The sequence below is a fragment of the Cetorhinus maximus genome, chromosome 15, assembly GCF_964194155.1.
Source record: "Cetorhinus maximus chromosome 15, sCetMax3.hap1.1, whole genome shotgun sequence".
Taxonomy (NCBI): Eukaryota; Metazoa; Chordata; class Chondrichthyes; order Lamniformes; family Cetorhinidae; genus Cetorhinus; species Cetorhinus maximus.
The window spans coordinates 60658397-60683048 of NC_135893.1; the positions used below are offsets into that span (position 1 = coordinate 60658397).

Genomic DNA, 24652 nt, shown 5'->3' on the forward strand with positions numbered 1-24652 from the left:
TTAGAAGAGGAAACCAAAGCTCAGTCAAGGAGTGGGTTTAAGGAACAGGGGGAAATTTCAGAACATGGAGCCTTAGACAGCTAAAGGCGTGTCCACCAAAGATAGGACACACAAAAAAAGTGAGTCAGAGAAACGGAGAGTTCAGAGGAGTGGACATAGTAAGGTTAGAAGTGGTTACGGGGATAGAACAGGAATGAAGCAATGACCGGTAATAAGATTCTTTAGAGTATGATGCGATGGAATTGGGTCTCCACTCCACCCATTTATAAAAATATTTTAAAGTGGCACACATGCTAAATGCTTATTCCATTCAACAAATTATTTAGGATTAAAATTCTGCAACAGCATTGAAACACTATTATATAAACAGACATGATACATACACCACAAAAGGGATGCTATTGCTATACATATCTACACAGTTCAAATTCTATGCACTGAAAACCATTATCAGAAGGTACCTTCGTAGACAGTCTGTAAGTGTGGTGGTTCCAGAGGACATATGGCTTTCTCCATTCACAACATTCCCATCAGAGCCTGGACTTAAGGGCCAGAATGGCGTGGAAGACCCAGGTAAGTCCAGGCTGATGTCCCAGAAAGGATCTATCGTAGTGGAGACACCACTGGAGAATAGAAAAGAAATTATCACATGGTCACAGTGGTGCATAGTGGTCCTGTCACTAGGGAGCAGCTCAATTCAACTTAGGTTGTTATTGAAGGAGCAATAATATTCGGCTACATAGGAGTTATAACAGAGTAACTGTGAAATTCAACCCAGTTCATGTTGGTGCTGTTATCCATGCAAGCAGTAGTCCTAATCTTATGCCCATGACTGAATCATAATGGTGGCTAGAAACCCAACAGCTCTTTTGATCTACTGCAGGTTTAAAGGGGCATATCTAGCCAACTGGTGACTTAGCATTTCTCCATCAAAAGGAAGCAATAAAAATCTTAGTGCGAAATCCACCTTACAGCACATCTTCAACTCAAACAATTGTGTAAAATTACTGCTTGTTTTGTTTTAGTCCAGTTTGCTGCTTTATACTAAGTTGAACCAATGTTTAATTATTTTGCAGTACTGTGTTTCTGCTGTGAATAGCTGCAGAAAAATTTGTAAATGGGTTCAAGCTAAAAACAGCAGTGCTTCAAACAGTACATGGGAGGAAGGTGATGCAAAGCTGTAATACAAAATCAAACTGATATAGCACGGAGACAATCCTTTCTCCAGTTAAATGGTTTTAATTAAGATTTATAATTTGAAAGTTATTTCTTTTGCGATTTAAAAAAATTGATTTATCCAGTCATTTGAATTAAGCAGCATAAATAATGCAAAATAGTATGTCGTACTAGGAATTTGATTTACTGGAGGATTTGAACAAAGCATGCTGGATGTTCAGGCTGCAAGGTTCACTGAGGTAGAAGTTAAATATCTTTTTAGGAGGACTGGAGTTACATTATACAACTTATTTTAATTTTTAAAAAAACAAAAAAAAAGGATGGGAAGAGAAAAATCAATGATAATCGCGGATTCTGGTTGGGGCAGGGCTGATGTGCATGGTATTTTTATTACTGGGATTTTGTGTTTTCACGAAAGCACTTCAAGAAAGATACTAAAACTAGCACTTTTGTTTTTAAATAATGAAGATGCAATTTTTCTAACCCCCCTCTAGTTATAACTGAACAGGTGAAGGTCAGTAATACAGAGCTTTCTTCTTCCTCACCACCAGGCGGTTTAACGATTACAAACCGACAATAAAAGCAATTCACTCACTGGCAGACTTGGCAAGTGACATCAGACTGCAGTCCCCCAGTGAAGATTTGGTCAATAATGCAGTTACAGTGGTTTGGATTACTGGCTTTCTTCCCATTATCGTCACCTACACAAAAAGAAAGTGCAATAAAAACCCATTGAGAAATCTTGCATTGACGGAGCTTCAAGAATGAGAAATTCAAACAAATAAAATATGCAAACAATTACTACAATCTAGTCATTTCAAATATGATTTGCAATAGCATGGATAACATTTGCCAAGACTTCTGCCTGATAAGGGATTGAAGGGTAATTGCTAAATGCTTGCCCTAAAGCCAAACTAAAAGATTTCAATTTCATAATGTGGTCAGAAACAGAACATAGATTCTCCTTGCTTTACACAGCCAGCTGGCTGCACTGCACAGTCCCTTCAAGAATGAGATGAAGGTGCACATCTTAAAAAGGAACACTGGCTGCGTGTAGATTATTCTGGATTGCTGCACATCCGAGAGGGAATATTGGTAAGAAATTTAATTTTTACTGGGCATTTTAAAAATAACAAAGTAGCATGACCTCACTCCTCTGGCAAATGGTTGAAGCTTCAACATTGAGGCAATATTTGATACCTAATGGATGAGTTGGTCCTTCTATGCCCTCTTTAATCAGAACTAACATTGAAGCAGGAATACAGATCTACTTGGTCTACCAGAGATATTCCACAAGGGATATAGGCAGGACTAAGGATAAAGCACTGGAACTTGGGTGACAAACGCCATAGTTTTGACAGTCCTCAAACAAAGAGGACTAGGACTGCAAATCAAGAAGACGTTAATAAAAGTTACTCAACTGAGAAAATGGGTTAGCATGAGCATGGCATGAAAACTTGCATTGGGCACATCCATGGGTTGTACTCATGTGACAGAACTAATGGGAGACAGTGGCATAGTGGTATTGTCACTAGACTAGTAATCCAGAGACCCAGGATAATGCTCTGGGGACCCAGGTTCAAATCCCACCATGGCAGATGGTAAAATCTGAATTCAATAAAAAATTTGGAATTGAAACCAATGTCAATAATCGAGAAAAACCATCTGGTTCACTAATGTCGTGGAAATCTGCTGCCCTTACATGGTCTGGCCTACATGTGTACAAGGTACAAAAGCAAGGAGGAGGTGTTGAACTTGTGTAAGATACTAGTTTGGCCTCAGCTAGAGTAATGCATCAAGTTCTAAATGCCACACTTTAGGAAGTATGTGAAGGCATTGGAGAGAGTGTAGAAAAGATTCACTAGAATGGTTCCAAGGATGAAGTATTTCAGTTACGAAGACAGACTGGAGAAGTTGGGACTGTATTTCTTGGAGAAGAGAAGACCAAGAGGAGATTTGACAGAGGTATTCGAAATCAGGAAGTGTCTGAACAGAGTTGATAGGGAGAAACTGTTCCCACTCACAAAAGGATCAAGAATGAGAAGGCACAGATTTAAAGTAATTGGCAGAAGAAGCAAAAGCAATATGAGAAAAATCTTTTTCACGCAGTGAGTAGTTAAGATTTGAAATGCACTGAGTATGGTGGAGGCAGGCTCAATCAAAACAATCTAATTGCCTTTTGAATGCTATCTGAAAAGGAAGAACATGCAGGGTTATGGGAAGAAGGTGGGAGAATGGCATTAAGTGAACTGTTCATTCAGAGAGCTGGTGCAGACATGATGGGTCAAATGGCCTTCTCCTGCATTGTAACAATGTGCAATCTCACCAGTGCCCTGTACAGTTGCAGCGACTATTTTTATGCTCCATCCCTCTTAAAATAAAGGCCAACATTCCATTTGCCATCCTAATTACTTGCTGTGCGTATATGCTAACTTTGTGATTCGTGTACAAGGACACCCAGGTCACTCTGCACCATAATATTCTGCAGTTTCTCTCCATTTAAATAGTATTTTGCTTTTCTATTCTTCCTGCCAAAGTGGACAACCTCACATATTCCCACATTACACTCCAACTGCCAATTTTTTGGCCACTCAATTAACTTGTGCGCCTTTGTGGAGTCTTCGTATCCTTCTCTCAATTGGCTTTCCTAACTCTTCTTGTATCATCAGTAAATTTGGCTACAATAAAACTCGGTCCCTTCATCCAATAGTTGAGACCCCAGCACTGATCCCTGTAGCTCTCCACTCGTTAGTTTGCCAGCCTGAAAATGATCCATTTATCCTGAATGTTTCCTGTTAGTTAGCCAATCTACTATCCGTATTAATACATTACCCCCAACACCATGAGCTCTTATCTTGTGCAATAACCTTTTATGTGGCACTTTTATCAAATGCCTTTTGGGAATCCAAATACACTACATCTACTGGTTCCCTTTTATCTATTTTGCTTGCTACATCCTCAAAGAATTCTAATAAATTAGTCAAATATGATTTCCTTTTCGCAAAACCATGCTGACTCTCCCAGATTGCATTATGGTTTCCTAAATGTCCCGCTACTACTTCCTTAATAATGGATTCGAGTATTTTCCCAATGGCCGACGTTAGGCTAACTGGCTTATAGTTTCTTTCCATCTGTCTCCCTGATTTCTTGAATAGGGGAGATGACATATAGTAAACGAGACAGCAAACTGGGCATCTCAGCAATATATGCTATTGTGGAATTAGAGCAAAAGAAATGCTTTACTTGGTATTTAAAGTCGCACATTTTAATAAAGCACCCAAAGTTTTGCCCTACTTCCCTGCACTGCAAAAAGAACCACCAGTTGAATAATGACAGGTTTGGTTCCAAGAAGATCAAGCTCTTCTTTACTCGAACCTTTAGAACATTGCTGCAGGGATCTTTGAGGTGGATCTGTCATTCATCCAAACCTGGACTCAACCTACACTTCCACCCACACTCAATGCTGGCTCTGGCTTTATAAAGCTGCACATACAGCCACCTACACACCACTTAATTTAAATAATAAAATCCTGTTTAAATATAGAACACCTTGGCCAAATACCAGCCCATAGTCAATGCTGCAGAGGCCAGACTGCCTACCGGTTTAAGCTCTTTTCATGTCAATCCATTCACCTGCCAAAGAACAAATTTATATTGGTGGTGGTGGTGGAGGGGGGTTGCTGTCTGGTTTGCCAAGGTTAATTCTGAAGTTCTCAAAATAATAAAACAACGAGCTCGTTCAAGGTGTTGAGGTGCATAGAATATTTTTTTGTTTTAAAAAATAGTTTCTGCCAACATTCTCACATTCCACAGCTTGGTGGTGGAACTCATTATTATCCCTCCATCCAGTGGTTTATACACAAGTGCCTCCGCCTTCAGGTGCCATGTTTAAGAGGCATTGGCAGCCGTGGACTTCCATTGGATTGGTCCATAATTATGCTCAGCAAAGTACTGCAGTGGTTTGCTGTTGCCTTTTGCAGTAAAGCTGACCAGGAAACTGCATGCTCCTTCCATGGCCAAGAAGTCCTGGAGTGGAACTTGAGCTCTGAGCTTCTGGCCCAGACGTAGGGATGCTACCACCACAGCACAAGCCATCCACATAAATGAGCACAGGATTTTCAAATAGATGTAATGGCTGCCATCGCTTAATGCAGGAAGTTGCATTTGTGAAATTTTTGTTGTTCATTTACGTTCTGAGGAAAGCAATCCCTGTGTTCAAATCCCTCTGTGACCTGACCTCTGCAAGCCCCTAGAGCCTAAAGCCCTTCAAGAGCTCTGTATCGCTCCAACGCTAGCCTCTTGTGTATCCTCTACTTCCTTCACTCAATCATGGACAATTGTGCCTCCAGCTTTAATTCTTTCTCTAATTATTTAATCCTTCACATTGAAAATAGCATTAAACAATCTTAAAAAAATCAAAGCACTGAATGCAGAATGTAACTTAAAGAACTAGCCTTTATCACAAGAACCAAGAAAACAAGCACTTTAATCAGGGGCCAGACCACTTGAATTGGTAAAATCCTCCAAGCCATTTGACTGTCTCTGAGCCTCCATAACATTCACCGCAGAGGGAAAAAAAAATCACAAGCCATCTTCAGACATTTCTGTTTAACCCCATGATTTTTGGGGAGGATAAGTTCATGGGCAACGACTTTGATAAGAGCTCTCTCTTATTGGTCCATACCTTTGCAGTGCCTATGTAGAACATCTAGTGCAGCGATCAGAAACTCATGTGCATCCTGCTGCTCGTACCCTGCTAAATGCCGTGCATGCGTCCACACCAGATGCAATAGCCTATATGGAATATGTGGAGATCGGTAACCCGAATAAAACTGTATGAAAGGAAAAGAAGCATTTTTGAGAAAATGAAATCCACTTCATTATACATACTGTAGTTTAAATGAAATACTGTTGGAGATACATGAAACAGCACACCGGGATTAAATGGACTTAACTGCAAGCACATTCAGCAGAGTTTGTGCCCTACATTTTAGCTGCACTATGCAGTGAAACATTGAAGAGACGTTTGAGATAGCATAGAGAACCATCCGACAAAGAAGCATCCATAATTAGCTATTGTATACACACGATTTAGGGAGTTGAAACCTCAGTAACAAGATGGTGGGCTACATTTGAGAGGAAACAATGCTTCATTTTCACAAGATCTGGCAAACCATGAACAAGCGCTCTTTGGTGAAAAAGATAAAATCATGAACAGTCTCTTGAAAAAAATTTCAGAGGTTGCAAAAGGAAAACCTCAGTTGTAGCAGTACAGCATTAGTTTGGTGAAAAACTGACATTTTTTGTAAACTGTTTATTTTTGTAGATTTGATACTGACTTCAAATGTTTGAAAAGAAACAATGGCATTACAATACATACAAACCCTTTCCTTATAATTCACAGAGATCATCAGTGCCTTATAAAGGGAGACAACTTTCCTCCCCTGCTATGATTGGATACACTAAGCTCTTTCAACACAGTTCAGGGAATAGGTCTATTCTGGTTATTTTATTGACAATCATTTAAGGTGATCGACATTTTGCAAAGGATGCCTAAATGAGTAAAAGCAAGTGTAATGCAGTATAACTTTGAAATTAAATCCTAGTGTGATTTGGGTTATGAGTTGAAAAAGTAACAATAACACTGGAAATGGAATTCAAAACAGAAAAAGCTGGAAAGAGATCTGAAAAGAGGGAAGGTGGATCAGTTAAATGTTTCAGGAAAAGGTGCTTTGCAGAACAATGAAATATGTTCACAGCTAATTTTCTTCGGTCTAAGAAATTTGCACAACAACAAAAAGGCACTTTAAATTCAGACATTGGAATGGGCTTTGTGCAGTGAGTTTTGGACTTAATGCCATTCCTCACACTTTACTGAATGTGATATTATGTTAACTGATGGTACAGTGGAGTCAAATATAACAAAAGTCAGCAAGCACTGCTTGAAATTGGCAGTAATTCATTCAAATATGCCAGAGGCTATGATAAGACTTATCATGTTGGGTTTTCTTCTTTGAATTGGAAGGTCACAGAAAGAGCTACAGTCTAGAGCAGGAGGAAATTCCTATACCAAAAAAGAGTTTCACAAGTTTAATGAAACATGTTTAATTGTAAAGAGAAGCTAGAAACAATACAAATTAGCATCCTGAATATTAAGCAAACATGTTAGTCTGTTGGCAAAATTGAGATATTTATTGACATTTCCTTTTCTCCTAATTGATATTCATAATTAAAAAAAGGTGGTAACTAATTAGAGCACTAAACCACCCCACCCCACCCCCGCCCCACTCAACCCCGTCTCTCACAATCACACACACACAAATACTTTGCATCCATCTGAAGCAGCTTGACACCTGGGGTTCAGGAACACATTGGGATTGAATTATTTTGGGAGGTCAAATTGCAGACAGTAACTTGCATTGCATTCAACAGTGGCCTCATGACTCTACTCATTACCACTCACCTCCTGAAATAGCCTAGACATTTCACAGACTAGACAGCAATTGGGACTTTGCATTTCACATTTGTGTCGATCAGAAAGGAAAAAATCCCGGAGTAGTGGAGTGTGGGTAAGTGCCTGGACAATGCAGTTCATAAAGCAGGTGTTCCCTAGGTTAATTAGGCCTCGGAGACCTGAAACAGAGAATACTAAAGTCATAAAGTGAAAGCATGTGGTATTCCTTTAATGTTGGGTACAAATTGCTGTAAATGTTAAACCTAATACACTTTGCATAAAAGAGCAAAATATTCTATTTAGTAATGCAATTTTGCAGATTAATGGAAGTATAAGACTGTATACTTGTCAAGCAATGCATTTACTGAAAGTATATTTGTACTTTATATCCACAACACAACGTCACAAATTTAACAAAAAAAAAACTTCATTCCTCCAGGGAATAACAGAAGCTTCCCCATTTGATACAAAATTTGCCACCCATTCAATGGATGAGTTGGTTCTGATGCATCCTTATGATTATTTTGAGTATTGATTCAATAAAATTCTGGAAAAACAAATTTGGTATTAAGATTATTCCCTCAGTTCCCAAGTCCAGATCATTTATGTATAAATAGTAAACAGTAGTGCCACAGATCCCCAAGGTCCACTGTTCACAATGACTTATTGTTCTGAATAACAAACTCACCCATCCTTCATTTCATACATCCATCATGTCATCAGTAAGACTGATGATTTCCACCTCCGGAACATTGCCCAATTCTGCCCTTGCCTCAATTTAACTGCTACCGAAATTCTCATACATACCTCAAGACTTAACTATTCCAGCACACTCTTGGTTGACCTCCCACATTCTAATCTCCACAAACATGAGTCATCTAAAACTCTGCTCCGGATGTCCTAATTTGCACCAAATTCCATTCACCCATGACCCCACGCTTGCTGACCTACACTAGTTCCCAGTTAAGGAACGTCTCCATTTTAAAATTCTTAATCGTTGTTTTCAAATCCTTCCATGGCCTCACCCCTCCCAAGCTCTGTCAGCTCCTCCAGCCCCACAGCTCTCAGGTGTCTGTGCTCCTATAATTTTTGCCTCTTCAGCATCCGATTTTAACTGCTCAAGCATTGTGTCGCGTCTTCAGCTGCCTGGGTCCTAAGCTCTGGAATTTCCTCCCTAAACTTCTCAGCATTGTTTTCCTCTTTAAGAGGCTCCTTAAAACCTAAAGCTGACCAAGTTGTTGCGGTTTTTACCCACCAACCACCTCTTTACTGATGTGGCCATACTTCAATAAATTGGAATTAGAGTTATGGGTGGTTGATGAGGACAAGAGCTGTGAAACTAATTTTCATCTGAAATTAAAGTTTAAACACAAGGATGGCTGCTCATCTGGCCAGTGCAGTAACTCATTAAAGGTTCAACTTTTCAAGCAACAAGCAGCTAAAAAGACTAGTTAACTCTGATTGCACGATGGGTCCAGATTTGCTGCAACAGAGAACAGTTGATGCAAGCGGCAAGTTAGACATTTCCAGTATGCTGCCTTCTGAAAACGCTTCAGCAAACAAATTCCTGGTTACCAATCTGTCACAGATGCATTTACTCATGACAGTATTGATAAGAGTGACCACCAGTTCTTGTGGAGGCGAAGTTCCATCTTCAAAGAGAGGACACCGTCCTGTGGCACTACCATGGTGCTAAAATTGGATAAATTTTGGAACAGTTCTAACAGCTCAAAACTGAATATCTATTGGAGGTGCTGTGGGCCATCATCAATAACAGAATTGCATTCCACACAATCTGTACCTTATGGTCTGGCATAGCTCTCATTCGACCATCAGAGAGGCAGGGGGCCAACCCTGATTCAATGGAGTGTAGAAGAGCGTGCCAGCAGCAACACTGGGTATACCCAAAAATGGAAGTAGCAACCTAGTGAAACTATAATACACATGCTATAGGTATGCTAAATAGCAGAGGTAGCATGCTATTCAGCCAATTCAATAGTCAATAGATCAGATCAAAAAACTCTGCCGTCCTACCGCATCCAGTCATAAATGGAAGAGGCTTCATGAACATATGCATCCACGATGATGGTGAAGCACAGCATGTGTAAAAGACACAGTTGAAACAGTTGCAATTATTTTCAGCCAGAAGTGTCAACTGAATGAACCATCTCTGCCTCCTCCTGGAGGTCTCCACCATAGCGGAAGCCTGGCTTCAGCTGAATTGATTCACTCCTCATGCCATCACAAAATGGCTGAGCATACTGGATACATCAAACGCTATGGGCACTGACAACATCGCAGTTGCAATGTTGAAGGCATGCTCCAGGAATAGCCACACCTCTATATAAGCTATTCCAGTACAATCACAACACTGGCATCTACTCAGTGGAAAATTGCCCAGATGTCTTCTGCCCACAAAAAGCAGGACCATTTCAAAACGAGTTAGTTACCTTACCAACAGCCTACTATCAATCAGCAGCAGTATTGTGATGGATGGGATTGTAGCAGCAGAGGCAGCACGATGGAAGATGTTGTTGGCAGTGCTATTAAGCGGCACTCAAACTCACTGATGCTTAGTTTGGGTTCCACAAGGACCACTCTGCTCCAGACCTCATTAACAGCCTTGGTTCAAGACTGGGCTAAAGAAGTGGATTCTCGATGGGAGGTGAGTGTGACTGCTCTTGATACAAAGGCATCATTCTACTGAAATTGGCATTAAAGAGCCTAGCAAAATTAAAGTTGATGTTGGCAGGGAGGGGGGGGAGCAACTGGACTGTGGGAAACGGTGGGTAAAAGGGGAATTCTCCACTGTTCGTAGTCAAAGCAGGCACAAAGGGGTGGCTGGAGCTTGTTGGAGGCCAATCATCTCAAGTCCCAGGATATCACTGCAGGAGTTCCTCAGGGCAATGTCCTGGACCCAATCATCTTCAGCTTCTTCAATGACCTTCCCCACCAAAAGGTCAGAAGCAAGGATATTCACTGATGAGTGTAGTGTTCAGTTTCCTTTACAATTCCTCCAATAATTAACCCATCCATGCCCACATGCAGCAAGACCTGGTTAACATTCAAGGATGGGGTGATAAGTGGAAAGTAACATTCACACCACACAAGTTCCAGGAAATGGGCATCTCCAACAAGAGAGAATCTAACCATCTCCCCTTGATGTACAATGACATCATCATTATCAAATCTCCCACCATCAACATGACCAGCAACTTAACTAAATAAGCCACATAAATACCGCGGCTGATAAATCAGGTCAGGGGCTTATAACTGCAGAGAGAGTCTCACCTTCCGTCTCCCCAAAGCTTTTCCACCGTCTACAAAAGTAGAGGCCAAGGGCGTGATGGAATACTTTCCAATTGCCTGGACGAGTGCAACTCTGACATTCGAGTAGCTCGACACCATCCAAGGAAAAGCAACTAGCTTGATCAACACCCCATCCACTATTGTAAACATTCATTCCCTCCACCACCAGCACACAGTGACAGCAGTGTGAACCATCTACAAGATGGACTGCAGCAACTCACCATGGCTTCTTCAACAGCACCTCCCAATCCATGACCTTTACCATCTAAAACGGACAGGCGTGGGCAGCAAACACATGAACACCACCACAGAATTACACACCATCCTAAATTGGAAATATATCAACATTCTTTCATCATTGCTGCATCAAAAATCCTATCCAATTGTACTGCACTGTAGGAGTGCCTATACCACACAGGCTGCAATGCAACCACTTGCATTTATATAACACCTTTAACAATGAAACATTCCAAACGCTTTACAGGAGCATTGTAGAATAAAAATTGGACAGCCACATAAGGAGATATTGACCAACGCTTTGGTGGCCCAAGAGATAGGGTTTAAAGGTGCTCCTTAAAAAGGAGTGTGAGATTTAGAGAAACAGATTTGGCGCGGGGGGGGGGTTCACCGCTGAAGGCATGACCACCAACAATGGTGGAGCAATTAAAGTCGGGGATGTTCAAAAGGCCAGAATTGGCAGAGCAGAGATTTAATGGGGTTGTAGGGCTGGAAGAGATTACGGAGATAGGAGGGGTGAGGGTATGGAAGGATTTGAAAACAAGAACGATAAGCTTCAGATCAAAGAAGTGTTGTTTGCCCAGGAGTCAATGTAGATTGGCAAGCACAGAGTGATGGGTGGGAAGGACTTGGTGAGAGTTAGGACTCGGACAGCGGAGTTTAGAATGACTTAAGTTTGCAGTTGGTAGATCGTGGAAGGCCAGCTAGGAGTACATTAAAATAAATCAACGCTTGAAATAGCAAAGGCATGGATGAGGTTTTGAGCAACAGGTAAGCGGAGGCAAGAGCAGAGTTGGAAATAGGTGGTCTTAGTGATGGTGCAGATTTGCAGTAGGAAGCTCACCTCAGGACCAAATTTGACACCAAGGTTGTGAAGAGTCTGATTTAGCCTAACAGTTGCTAGGGGGAGGACTGGAGTCTGTGGCTAGGGAACAGTGTTTGTGATGGAAACTGAAGACAATGGCTCAAGCCTTCCCAACATTTAGTTGGAGCAAATTTTTGCTCATCTACTACTGGATGTCAGACAAGCAGTTTGATAATTCAGAGACAAGAGAAGGGGTTAAGAGTTGGAGATGAGGCAGAGCTAGATATCACCCACATACATGTGGGAACTGGCACTGCATTTACAGATGATATCATTAAGGAGCAGCATGTTGACAAAAATAAAGGGGGTGGCCAAGGAAAGATCCTTGTGGGACACGAGAGATGAGAATGTGGGACCGAGACGGAAGCTACTGCTGGTGATTCTACGGTTATGACAAGACAGATAAAAATGAAATCTGACAAGAGCAGTTCCACCCAGCTGGATGACACTGGAGAAGCATTAGAGCAAAATTTCCTCAATGAACCATTCAAAGACTCAGACAGGTGAAGGAAGGATCATTTACCTTTGGCAGATACATTGTTTTTATTTATTACAAATGACAGTTTGGAGTATTGCGTGCAGTTCTGGTCGCCACATTACAGGAAGGATGTGATTGCACTGGAGAGGGTGCAGAGGAGATTCACCAGGATGTTGCCTGGGATGAAACATTTAAGTTATGAAGAGGGGTTGGATAGACTTGGGTTGTTTTCGTTGGAGCAGAGAAGACTGAGGGGCGACCTGATCAAGGTGTACAAGATTATGAGGGGCATGGACAGGTAGCAGCTGTCTCCCTTAGTTGAAGGGTCAGTCACGAGGGGACACAAGTTCAAGGTGAGGGGCAGGAGGTTGCAGGGGCGGGGGGGGAGAATGTGAGGAAAAACCTTTTTATCCAGAGGGTGGTGACGGTCTGGAATAATGCACTGCCTGGGAGGGTGGTGGAGGCAGGTTGCATCACATCCTTTAAGTACCACCTGGATGAGCACTTGGCATGTCATAACATTCAAGGCTATGGGCCAAGTGCTGGTAAATGGGATTAGGTAGGTTGCTCAGGTGTTTCTCACGTGTCGGTGCAGACTCGATGGGCCGAAGGGCCTCTTCTGCACTGAGATTCTGTGATAAGCTACTGGAAAAACGCAGCAGGTCTGGCAGCATCTGCAGAGAGAGAAACAGAGTTCATGTTTCGAGCCCAACATGATTACCTTTCAGAACAACCATTTGTAACTTTGCTAAGAAAAAATTCAGTATTGTGATAGGGCGGAAACCTGACTGAAGGGATTCAAACAGGAATTCAGAGAAAGGCGTAAATTTGGGGGACCATCACCACACTCAAGGGCTAGGAGTAGAAAAGGAGATTTGAGATGGGCAGCAATTTGCAAGGACAGAGGGGCTAAGGGTTTTTTTTTTGAGGGTAGGGGGCCAGTACTCGAGAACAGCCTCAAATATTAGCTAACATGCTAGCCAGGAAGGGAAGTTAACTGATCAACAGTTTGGTAGGAAGTATCTAGAGAACAAGAGGTGGGCATCATTGACAAGGTGAACTCAGGGAGGGCATGAGGGAGATAGGAAATTAGAGAATAATGCAAATTCAGAACAATGAGACAGGGTGGGGAACCTTAGAGGAGGTTAGGCCCATTGGGCAGGGGAAGGAAGGGAAGCAGCTGATCAGATAATCGCAAACTTTGTAACTAAAAAGGCCCACAAGTTCCTCGCACTTACTGAAGTTGAGGGTGGAGGAGCAACAGGAGATGGTTTAAAAATGGTTTGTAGTGAGGAGAAGTTGGATAATATTTTTGCCTTCCTAGATGATCTTTGAATGGTGGACAGTTTTAGTGACAGAGAGCACTGCCCAATAACACTAATTGGTCTAACTAGATCCGATGATGGTTGAACTAGTTGTTTAGTTTAAGTCTGCATATCTTGAATTTAAAAAGAGGGAGAGGTGAGGGGTATACTAGGGGGATAATTAGGTGAGAACGAGAAATTGTTCTAGTGGGGGTAAGGGCAATTAGGGATGGGCAATAAATGCTGGCCTTGCCGACAATACCCAAACTCCACAAATGAAAAATTTGAACCAATGATCGGAGCTCTAGTGAGTGACCTTGAGGAGCTGCATCTCCAAGCTAAAAATCAAAAAGAAGTGTCTAATTACATTGTGAAAATAGCACAACCCTGCAGAGCACTGAGCTTCTCAGAAATCATTCAGGATATTCAACTCAAACCTGCAGAAATTCCCTTTGCTTTTTCAATACTGTTCATGTGCAGGTCTAAGTTTTCAGGAGTAACGAGGCACAAGTTATCCAAAATGAACATTAAATTTAAAACCATATTTTGCACACTTGCACAAATTTAACCTAGTGCAGTCACCAAATCTTAAGAGGGTTACAGCATACCAGCCATTCATCCGTCAAATGCGTACCAAATGCAGCATTGTCTGATCCACCCTTACAATTCCTCTCTTTCAAAGAACTATCCTAGTTATTTGAGAATTTGTGCTCTGCTTTGACAATGATTTGTAGCAGAGAATTAAGGATTTTAAAAAAAAATTATCCTCCAGTGTTATTTTTCCTAATCTCCCTTTTAATTATTTGAATTATCTTCAGTTTATACCATCTCAATTCTTTCTCCCTTCTTGCTAAACGTTGGAGTTGCCACAGCCAAAAGGGTACATTGACGCTGTGCTTTAATCGTGGAAGAGCATTAAAAGATCTTCAGTCTTTTGGAACAAAATGAGCAAGAGCACAAGAGCAACTTATTTAAAAGCAGTTGTATGGATAAACGATGATACATCTTACACTCCTCATTGACTTGTACCTTGATGTTTCCAACAGTGTGGTCTACCCAAAGACCAAAGAAAAGTACAGCACAGGAACAGGCCCTTCGGTCCTCCAAGCCTGCGCCGATCATATTGCCCGTCAACTAAAACATTTTGCACTTCCGGGGTCCGTATCCCTCTATTCCCATCATATTCATGTATTTGTCAAGCTGCCTCTTAAACACCACTATCGTACCTGCTTCCACCACCTCCTCTGGCAGCGAATTCCAGACACTCACTACCCTCTGCGTAAAAAACTTGCCCGGCACATCACCTTTATAGTTTTCTCCTCTCACCTTAAATCCCCATGTAATTGACTCTTCCACCCTGGGAAAAAGCTTCTGACTATCTACTCTGTCCATGCCATTCATAATTTTGTAAACTTCTATCAAGTCGCCCCTCAATCTCCGTCGCTCTAGTGAGAACAATCCAAGTTTCTCCAACCTCTCCTCACAGCTAATAACCTCCAGACCAGGCAGCATCCTGGTAAACCTCCTCTGCAACACCTCCACATCCTTCTGGTAATGTGGTGACCAGAATTGCACGCAATATTCCAAGTGTGGCCTAACCAAGGTTCTATACAGCTGCAGCATGACTTCCCAGCTTTTATACTCAATACCCCTGCCAATGCAGGCAAGCATGCCATATGCCTTCCTGACTACCTTATCCACCTGCGTTGCCACTTCCAGTGACCTGTGGACCTGTACACCCAGATCCCTCTGCCCGTCGATGCACTTAAGGGTTCTGCCATTTACTATATAATTCCTGCCTGTATTAGATCTTCCAAAATGCATTACCTCACATTTGTCCAGATTAAACTCCATCTGCCATTTCTCTGCCCAAGTCTCCAACCGATCTATATCCCGTTGTAACCTTTGACAATCCTCTTCACTATCTGCAACTCCTCCAACCTTAGTGTCGTCTGCAAAGTTACTAATTAGCCCAGTTACATTTTCCTCAAAATCATTTATGCATACCACAAACAGCAAAGGTCCCAGCACTGATCCCTGCGGAACTCCACTAATACCAGCTCTCCATTCAGAAAAGCACCCTTCCACTGCTACCCTGTCTTCTATGACCAAGCCAATTCTGTATCCATCCTGCCAGCTCACCTCTGATCCCATGCGACTTTACCTTCTGTACCAGTCTGCCATGAGGGACCTTGTCAAAGGCCTTACTGAAATCCATGTATATAACATCCACTGCCCTTCCATCATCGATCATCTTTGTCACTTCCTCGAAAAACTCGATCAAGTTAGTGAGACGCGACCTCCCCTTCACAAAACCATGCTGCCTCTCATAATACGCCCATTTACTTCCAAATGGTAGTAAATCCTGTCACGAAGAATCTTCTCCAATAATTTCCCTACCACTGACGTAAGGCTCACCGGCCTGTAATTTTCTGGATTATCCCTGCTACCCTTCTTAAACAATGGAACAACATTGGCCATTCTCCAGTCCTCTGGGACCTCACCCGTAGCCAGTGAGGATACACTGTAAAAATGCAACAGTCTCCTTCAATGCTCCTTTACTGAGCATTGCAACTTCTTTCGCTTTTAGAAGTTCTGTTGTCTTATCACAAGCTACTTTCGGTAGTAATGATGGCTACTACATTATTTTTTAAAGACATTTTAACAAGAAGTAGAATTTCAGTACTTGGATTCTGATACCGATCTATATTATATTTATACTATATTGGCTTATCAGGATTCAAGCTGGGTTACTATAGCTATTTTCTAGCAGATTCCAGCAGTCATAGAGAATGAATATGCTGCCCCTCACTGGCAGTTTGAGAGGCTGCAGCAGTTGAAAGGGAGCAGCAATTCCACAAAACATCAAAAGATTCTGTGACAATTTGAAATTTCACGATAATGAATAGGAAGCAAGCAGCATGTATGTTCAATGTGTTTACTTCTCCACAAGCATAAAAATAGACATATCACTCTGGAATCTCAATCACACAGATTATCGTTTCTCTCCACATATATGCTGCCTGGCCTGCTGAGTATTTGCAGCATTTTCTACATTTATTCCAAATTTCACAGCAATTTATTTTTATACAGGTGATTTCAGTGATCTGCCGTCAGCAACGTAACAAGCAGGTGTGAAAGAATTCTTTCCACTATCATTTCAGGGGGTGGGGGAAGAGAGAGCAAAGGGCAAGAGTAGAGAGGCAAGGAACGAAAGCAAAGAGAGGGGGAGGAAATTGAAATTGCAGGGGGGGGGGGGGCGGGAGATCCTCTCCACTTAAGCAACCTCATCCAATCACTCCACTGTTGGAAATAACTGACCTACATCTCCTCCAGTCACAATAGACTGATATTTCCTGATATTCACGATGAGGACAAGGATAGAAATACAAGGAGGGCAAGAGCAACAGCATGGAGCAAGGAGGTACCCATGGAAAACAGTAAAACCACTCTCCAAAACAGGAACAAGTTAGTACAGGGGGTTCCATAACTAGGACAAAGTATATGGTTTGCACTGCAAACTGAAAGCCCCAAATGATGGTAAAACTCCCTGGCGTTAGAATAAGGAACATAATATAATGGATGGGGAAAACTTCCAGGAAGAATAAAAGATAAACATCCTGAAATCATGGGTCATGTAGGAATCAGTAATACAAAAGAGTAGGAAGTGGCTCTGAGGGAGTTTGACAAGTTAGTTACAACGTAGAATTTACAGCACAGAAATAAGCCATTTTTGGTTGTTATAGCCCACATGGGCCTCCCATGCTATTTCATCTAACCTCATTAGCATATCCTTCTACTGCAAAGCCTTGACAGTGCAACAAACAGATTAGTTAGGTCAACATGTGTTTATGCCCATAAAGGGTGATTTCACGACCACACATCCCCAGGAGTGTATCAAGGAGGTGGCGGCGTAGTGGCTGTGTCACTGAACTAGTAATCCAGAGACCCAGGCTAATGCTCTGGGTACATGGGTTCAAATCCCACCACGGCAGCAGCTGAAATTTGAATTCAGTTAATAAAATCTGGAATATAAAGCTAGTCTTAGTAATGGTGACCATGAAATGATCATTGATGATTAAACCCATCTGGTTCACTAATGTCTTTTGGGGAAGGAAATCTGCTGTCCTTACCTGGTCTGACCTACATGTGACTCCAGATCCACAGCAATGTGGTTGGCTCTTAACTGATCTCTGAAATGACCCAGCAAGTCACGCAGTTCAAGGGAAATTAGGGATGGGCAACAAATGCTGGCCTTGCCAGTGACACCCACATCTCATGAAATAATTTTTTTTTAAAAATCTGGTGTGATCGCCAGCCCCACACCCGAAGAAGGCATAATCCTGCGATTGTTGTTTTCTGTTGGAATAGCTCTTAGAGTAGAGGGGAGCGTTTCAGATATCTAGCATATATTAGGACAAATTAAAGTATAGAGGGTGTTTAGGTGGAATGGTTTTACCCAAATCAGATTGGTAACACAAGGGCAGTAAATAGGGCAATGGATTGAAGCTAGCATAAGATAGGAGAGGAAAGATAAAAAATTAAACAAGGTAGCAGGAAAAAAATTAGGCAAAGGTTAAAGCAAATATTTTATATAAATACAAGAAACATTGGGAATAGAGCACTAGAGTTAGAGACATGCAACCTAGCGGATATACTCTGCCATGTTTCTGAGATACCAAAGAGTGGAGCTGAAGGGTCTAAAGTATTTCACTAGAATAGACCTACAAAATCAACGGAGGAGTGGAGTTATTGATGAGATATGATACATGATGTTTAATTACCCTGATATTACAACTTCTCCTTTGTTTTCTAGAACTGGATCTATATTGCCCCTTTCTTCTTGGACTGAAGTTAATGCTCTAGAGTTGAACTAGTTATCAACTGGGATTTGTGTGTCAGTAAGTTAATGAAAATGTGTGTAACATGGGAGTTGTATTTCACTAGAAGCTGGTACCACACTGGGTGATGCTAAACCTAACCCTTCGGGAATACATTGCGTCTCCTCTTCAAAAGAGTGACATGGCAAGAGTTTGCAGAGGGCACCTTTTCCCTCTCCAGCAAAATATTTTTAAAAATCAAGGAATATTAGACAGACAGCGAGAAGCATTCAGTGCACTGACAAATGTCACAAGTTGGTATGCATAAATCATCCAAAGGTGAACATACCTTAAAAAAACAAAGCAAATGGTTGAATTTAAGGTCAACAGCACACACGAAACGCAAAGACATTAGAGTCATCCAGAGACTAGAATAGTGTTTGCTAGCAGAGGTCAAAAAGGGTTTGGGAATGATCATTGATCACATTCTGAAAGTATATGGCTAGCATGAAGTAGTTACTAATACAGCAAATAAGTTACTGCCATGCATCTAGGAGACTATCAGGTTACTCAACAGAACATATTATCCCGATATGGTGTAGATCAGTGGTGAAGTCAGGTTTGGAGTATGGTACTTAAGTTTAGGACCCCTACCTAAAAAGGATATAGATGGATTATGAAATGATTCATAGGACAATGAACAAAGCTTAGGGAGCTACATTGTGAAGAAAGTCTCAAGCAAGTATAATTATTTTCATGGGAGAAATTTGAACACCCCCGCCCCGATGCCATGGTGGACATGTGTTTTTAGTCTGTTCCAGTCATTGATCTGGAGTCAATTGATACTTTAAAAGGAGATGAATCAATATCTTCAGAAAGCGGACTGTAAGTTAGAGAGATATTAATGGCAATTGTTCCAACCAATAGGAGATCCACAGACGATAGCGAGTGAGCATGGCGGCTGGAATAAACAATTTCTATCCCTCTTTCTCCCACAACTGATTCTCCCCTTCTGACTCTGATCTGGCAAGGGGGCATGGAGGAAGAGACAGAGACTGCAACTTGTAATCAATAAATGAAGTGTCAAGATTGGTCACCTCTGGTGTTTAATAACATTTTCACAAAAGACAAACAAACATTCAGGTGGTAGTTATGGCACAGTTAAATAATTGGCAGAACAGATTATTAATCACTCATGCCACAAACCGTACTAAATCAAAACAGATTCTTCGATATCCCTTTTCATTAGAAGCAACTTCAAATGCAATTTACTTTTAGTTAATCGAAGACTACAAGTGGTTCAACAAGAAACACCACTCACTACCCAAGTTCATTGATTTTACTGCAGAAACTGATGACTCATTGCAAGGGCTACATTAGGGAAAATTTTCTAACAGCAATGCACCATTTGCAGGGCTGCCAGTCTATTGCGATTTACTCCTAATTAAGCTAAATTGATAAATAATAAAAGATACATTTCTTGACCTTCAGGTGAACATCACTCCATGATATGCGGGCCACACACACCACGGATGTCTTACCAAGCACAATTCTGGGGAAACCGCACAGCAAAATACAATCCCAGCAATGGGTGGTGACATGAGTAGTTCATTCTCCTTCTGTCACCTCCCCCTTTCCCCGCACATCCCCACCCACCCCAAAGCCCAGGGTTGTACATATATGCTTACTTGGTTTGACCCGAAGCTAATTTGTAACTGCCGAAACAGTAACACCCAATTCAAAACCAAAAACATTTGCATGTGATCTTGGGGGGGCGGGGGGATGTCTGAGTGGATGATTGGAAAGGGCCTGATGCACGAAAGAAGGACATGATTTCAGTGAGGAGAGTATTTAGAGTTTTCATTTAAGTGTAGCAAAGCAAACAACCAAAGACATGAACAGAGTCCAAGATGGGCATAGTGGTCAGCAATGTTTAAAAAAAGGCCAGCTGTCATCTCCCAGTCAGGAGTCTGTGGTCCTCCAGCAGGTAAAAGCTACCCAACATGATGCTACCCAGACTCAATTAATAGTTGTAACCTCATTAGATTGGTCTATTATGGCAGACTATTAGGCGAAGAGAGGGGGACATGAAAGGGTGTGAAAGCTGGAGTAGGGGCAGCACGAGGTTCAGGAGGCCTTTGTGGTAAATATATTAAGCAATAAACTCTTGTGTGAATTTAGAATGCCATCCTCCTCCTCAGGCGAAGTGTTATTCCTATTCACCCAGTCCTGGAATAAACCACTATACAATAGCAACCTGGGGAAGGACAAACTGGCTACTAGTGGCCTTTTTTTCTCCCCTCAGTCAAAAACCAGTCATGCTTTATTTATCAGGATCTCATTGAGGATGACCAATAGGGGGCAGCCTTAAGATAAATTTAGGCCAAAAGGTCCTTAAAACTGAAGATGCTGCCACAAGAGGGAAGGTAGGCAGGCCAAAAGGGGGGAGAGGGAGGAGAAAGGAAGAGGAAAATGCCTACAACATGAAAATAAACTAAACATTTATCAGACCTGCCCATCCCTTTCTGATCTGACACCCCTCCTTCAAATTCCAAAAGCATTTTCATATGTCATACAATTTGATGCTTAGATAGCAAATAGAATTGAATATTGATAAATGTATTAGCCTGGTCAAAAAAACTGCAGCAAAAATAAAACAGAATTAAATCATAGGGAGATTTCAAAAAAGGACCTAAAAGAAACAGACTTAACCAATGTCCAGCCAGAACAAAAAACAGAGCAAACCTGTAGATGTTGCTAGGCTTTACTGGTCACACCACAGGCAACCTGGAGCATAAAAGATGCTCTTACATTGAGACATAAAAAATAGCGAGGCTGCATTCCAAGTGTAAGGAATGATCTACAACAATTTACATGAGTTTTACACTCCTGGATAAAGGCACTCAGTATTTAAATCAGGCTGGAATTACTCTACCCTGTCCCTAACAGGTATGGATAAGGTAGACCCAGAACATTTTTTTGAAGTAATTAGCTGATAAACAAAAATTCAAGTAAAAAGCAGACATAAAAAAACTCCTTTGCTTAGAAAAAATAAATAATCTACCACACTGGGTATTAGAGACACAAACATTATTATTCAAAACACATTAGAGGTCATAATAGGACAGTACTGCTACATTTATACTTGTCTCTGACCAGCAGCTACAGTGTACACACACTGCCTGATCACCAATTTGCCGGCTCAGGAAAGGTTCAATTGCACACACTGTGTACACAGTATTCCTGTCCCAGTGGTTTACTTTCTTCTACTGTTCAGAGGATGTCTTACCACAAATGGCCAAATGAGGTAAAGACTACAAAATTTAAAAAGAAATTGTCTAAGTATTCAAGAGTAAGCTGTAAAAGGTTGTAAAAAAGTGTTAATGAATTGGAATTCAGGGGAGTTTTCTCCAGCTGAAGAGCTAGAACCAGCAGGCAAGGTGGGCCCGCTTGTGTTGCAAATTCCATGATTGAATGGACAGTTGTAGCGGCAGAGTATGTAACCTGTAAATATTTGGTTAATCCAGATAAATTTGCTCCACTTACATGCTTTTTTAAATCTGGCAAGAGATTAGAACAATGAGCAGTGGAGAGAAAGTTAACAGAGTCAATGGTTCAAGCAGAGACCATGTCAATCAGCATTTAAAACAGATAGGTGCTTGAAGGAAAGGGGAGCAGAAGAGGGGGCACGTGGGATTAGGGCCATCTTCTTGTGGAGGATGGAACTTATACGAAAACAGTCAATTCAGCCCATCCAGTTTGTAGGTAGGCTTAATAACCCATGTTGTGATCTGTATGTAATTTCTACAGAGTTACATATCACATGGTGTCAAACAGAAACAGAAAGAGACTTCTTCCTCCAGGGGGTTAGGTCATGTCCAGGCTCCAGAATTGCACTACACCTTTAACATGGTTTCCCACTTAGCAACAGTGCATAAAATGTTCAGCAAACATTATTAATCTAATGGCAGGATGAGCTTCACAAAGGGCTGAATGGCCTTTCTCAACCCTGACATCACGAGCTGAACAACAGTAACTAAACAGTAAAACTGAAATGACAAAATGATTTTATAAGTCCTGTTTTAAGCCTGGAAACAGTGTGAACTGTTCCAACCTAAAATGTTAACTTGCCCGTACTCTCTATTGATACTGATTGACCTGCTGGGTGTTTATTTCAAGATTTCCAGGATTGTCAGGGTGTTTTGCTCATTTCAAGATCGTTTCCCTTCCAGTTTACTTTTGCAACAAGGATGACAAGGAAAGATTAGGCTTTATAATCTCAACCTCCCATGTCCCTGAATCACAAGTACCTCTAAATCCCAGGCCTGACTGCCCAAAGATTCCAGGATTTGCTAGCGAGAGCCAGAAGTGATTGTATGTTTTAGGATGTATGTTTTAGGATCAAGTTCAACAACAAACTAAATTGAGCCCAGTGCTTTGGCCAAAGTCTCTATTTCTGGAGAATGGCAAATGTCATCTATCATTTGGACATTATTAGGCTTTGTACCAAGCAATGGATATCCCAAGCCTAAACAAACATAGTTCAACAAAATTATATTTTGATACTATTAATCTCTATAGTAACAAAACAAAAAAGACATATGGAACTTCAAACTTCTGACACCAAGCAAGAATCAAGACTGTTGCTGAAAATACAAAGCTCAGCTTTCACACAATTCAACATACAGGATGGTCACTGGGTACATTGCAAGTGCTTAGATGATTTTTCTATCATAAGGATTATTCCATGCACATGAAAAGGTGCATAGAAAAATTATGACAAAGATTGAAAGTACACAGTGATTTGCTTCTGTCATATAATATTACTATACAACAATTTTTGAATCTACTGCGATAAGTATAAATATGACCTGTGTATTGACCAGGCCATTATCATTGCCACCAGAAGCTTCTGGTCCTTGCTTTTTCTGAATTTCAATTCACTTACCGATGGTACAATTTGTAGTTATTTTCCTACGTTTGGGATTGTGCCGTAGTAATTCCAATTCTCTTTTTGTTGGTTCCCATGTTGAATACTTTTCGCCAACCCCTAACAAGATTAACAAGAGATTTTAATTTTAATGACAATACCAGATTATAGTTAATGTTGCAAAGGTTCTTTTTTTTTTTAAAAAGTGCAAAGAATTTCAAGGTGGACATAAATTTTCTACTAGCACAGCAGAGGAGAGTTTCAAATGGACCTAAAATTCTCCTTTTGGGGAGTTGATATCTGACATATGAAGCACTGTGGTAAAAAACAGATGTTAAATCATGGAAGTATATCAGCAATTCCATGTAACACAAGATCTTTCCCTCCTCCATGCCACTGAATGGAGGGTCAGCATTTTATTGAAGCAAATAGATGCATCTTAAATAGATACATTTAAGGGGAAGCTAGACAAACATATATGAGAGAGAAGGAAAAACGTGGTTACAATGGTAGATTTAGAGAGGGAGGAGCCTTGAGTGGAGCATAAACACTGGCATGGACCAGGCCAAATGGCCTATTCTTGTGCTGTATACTCTACATAATTATAAAACAGGCAATATACCAATGCATCCGTAGTGTTTTGCTTTTGGTGTTAACTCTACAAATGACTCTGGCGGTTTCTGTGTGGCAAGCTAGTTCAAGAGGACCCAAGCCCATTCCTTCTGTTGTGTTATTTTGCAGGGTAAGCAGAGAGACAAAATGAAAGAGGTGGGGGGGAAAATAAAGTCAAATTATACTCTGGCCTCCCAATATAAGACACTGCCTACCAGAGCAATTATATTTACCTTGCAGCTGGCATGATGCTTCATCCTTTTTTGCTGCAATTAGAATTTTTGCATAGCAACATTTGAAAAGTAGTGTGTTAGGTTACCCCAAGATATAAAATGCAAGTTTTGCTTTTATTTTTTCCTATTTTTCCATTTTATTATTAGATTTAAATCAAAATGACTTACCACAGGCTAGAACTTGCACCACTCTAGTGAGGTATTTCTCTACAGGTCCAATTTCCCCTGATTTAT

At 41.1% G+C, this 24652-nt stretch overlaps 2 protein-coding genes across 10 annotated transcripts in view; one reads left to right on the forward strand and one right to left on the reverse strand.

Annotated features, from left to right (window-relative positions):
* Positions 1-1976, forward strand: part of tnfrsf13b (TNF receptor superfamily member 13B) — a 37381-nt gene extending 35405 nt beyond the window's left edge. The window contains exon 6 of the transcript XR_013578949.1: positions 1728-1976. The gene's annotated coding sequence lies outside the window, so the exon portion shown is untranslated. The remainder of the gene's footprint in view (positions 1-1727) is intronic.
* Positions 1-24652, reverse strand: part of usp22 (ubiquitin specific peptidase 22) — a 113690-nt gene that overhangs the window by 13576 nt on the left and 75462 nt on the right. For 8 of the 9 annotated variants that reach the window (XM_078558516.1, XM_078558515.1, XM_078558514.1 and 5 more), the window contains 5 exons: positions 23592-23693; positions 7640-7809; positions 5861-6008; positions 1772-1877; positions 462-623 (listed from right to left, as the gene is read on the reverse strand). In XM_078558516.1, coding sequence (XP_078414642.1) covers positions 462-623; positions 1772-1877; positions 5861-6008; positions 7640-7809; positions 23592-23693 — 688 coding nt within the window. The remainder of the gene's footprint in view (positions 1-461; positions 624-1771; positions 1878-5860; positions 6009-7639; positions 7810-23591; positions 23694-24652) is intronic. The other variant, XM_078558522.1, reaches the window with a different exon arrangement.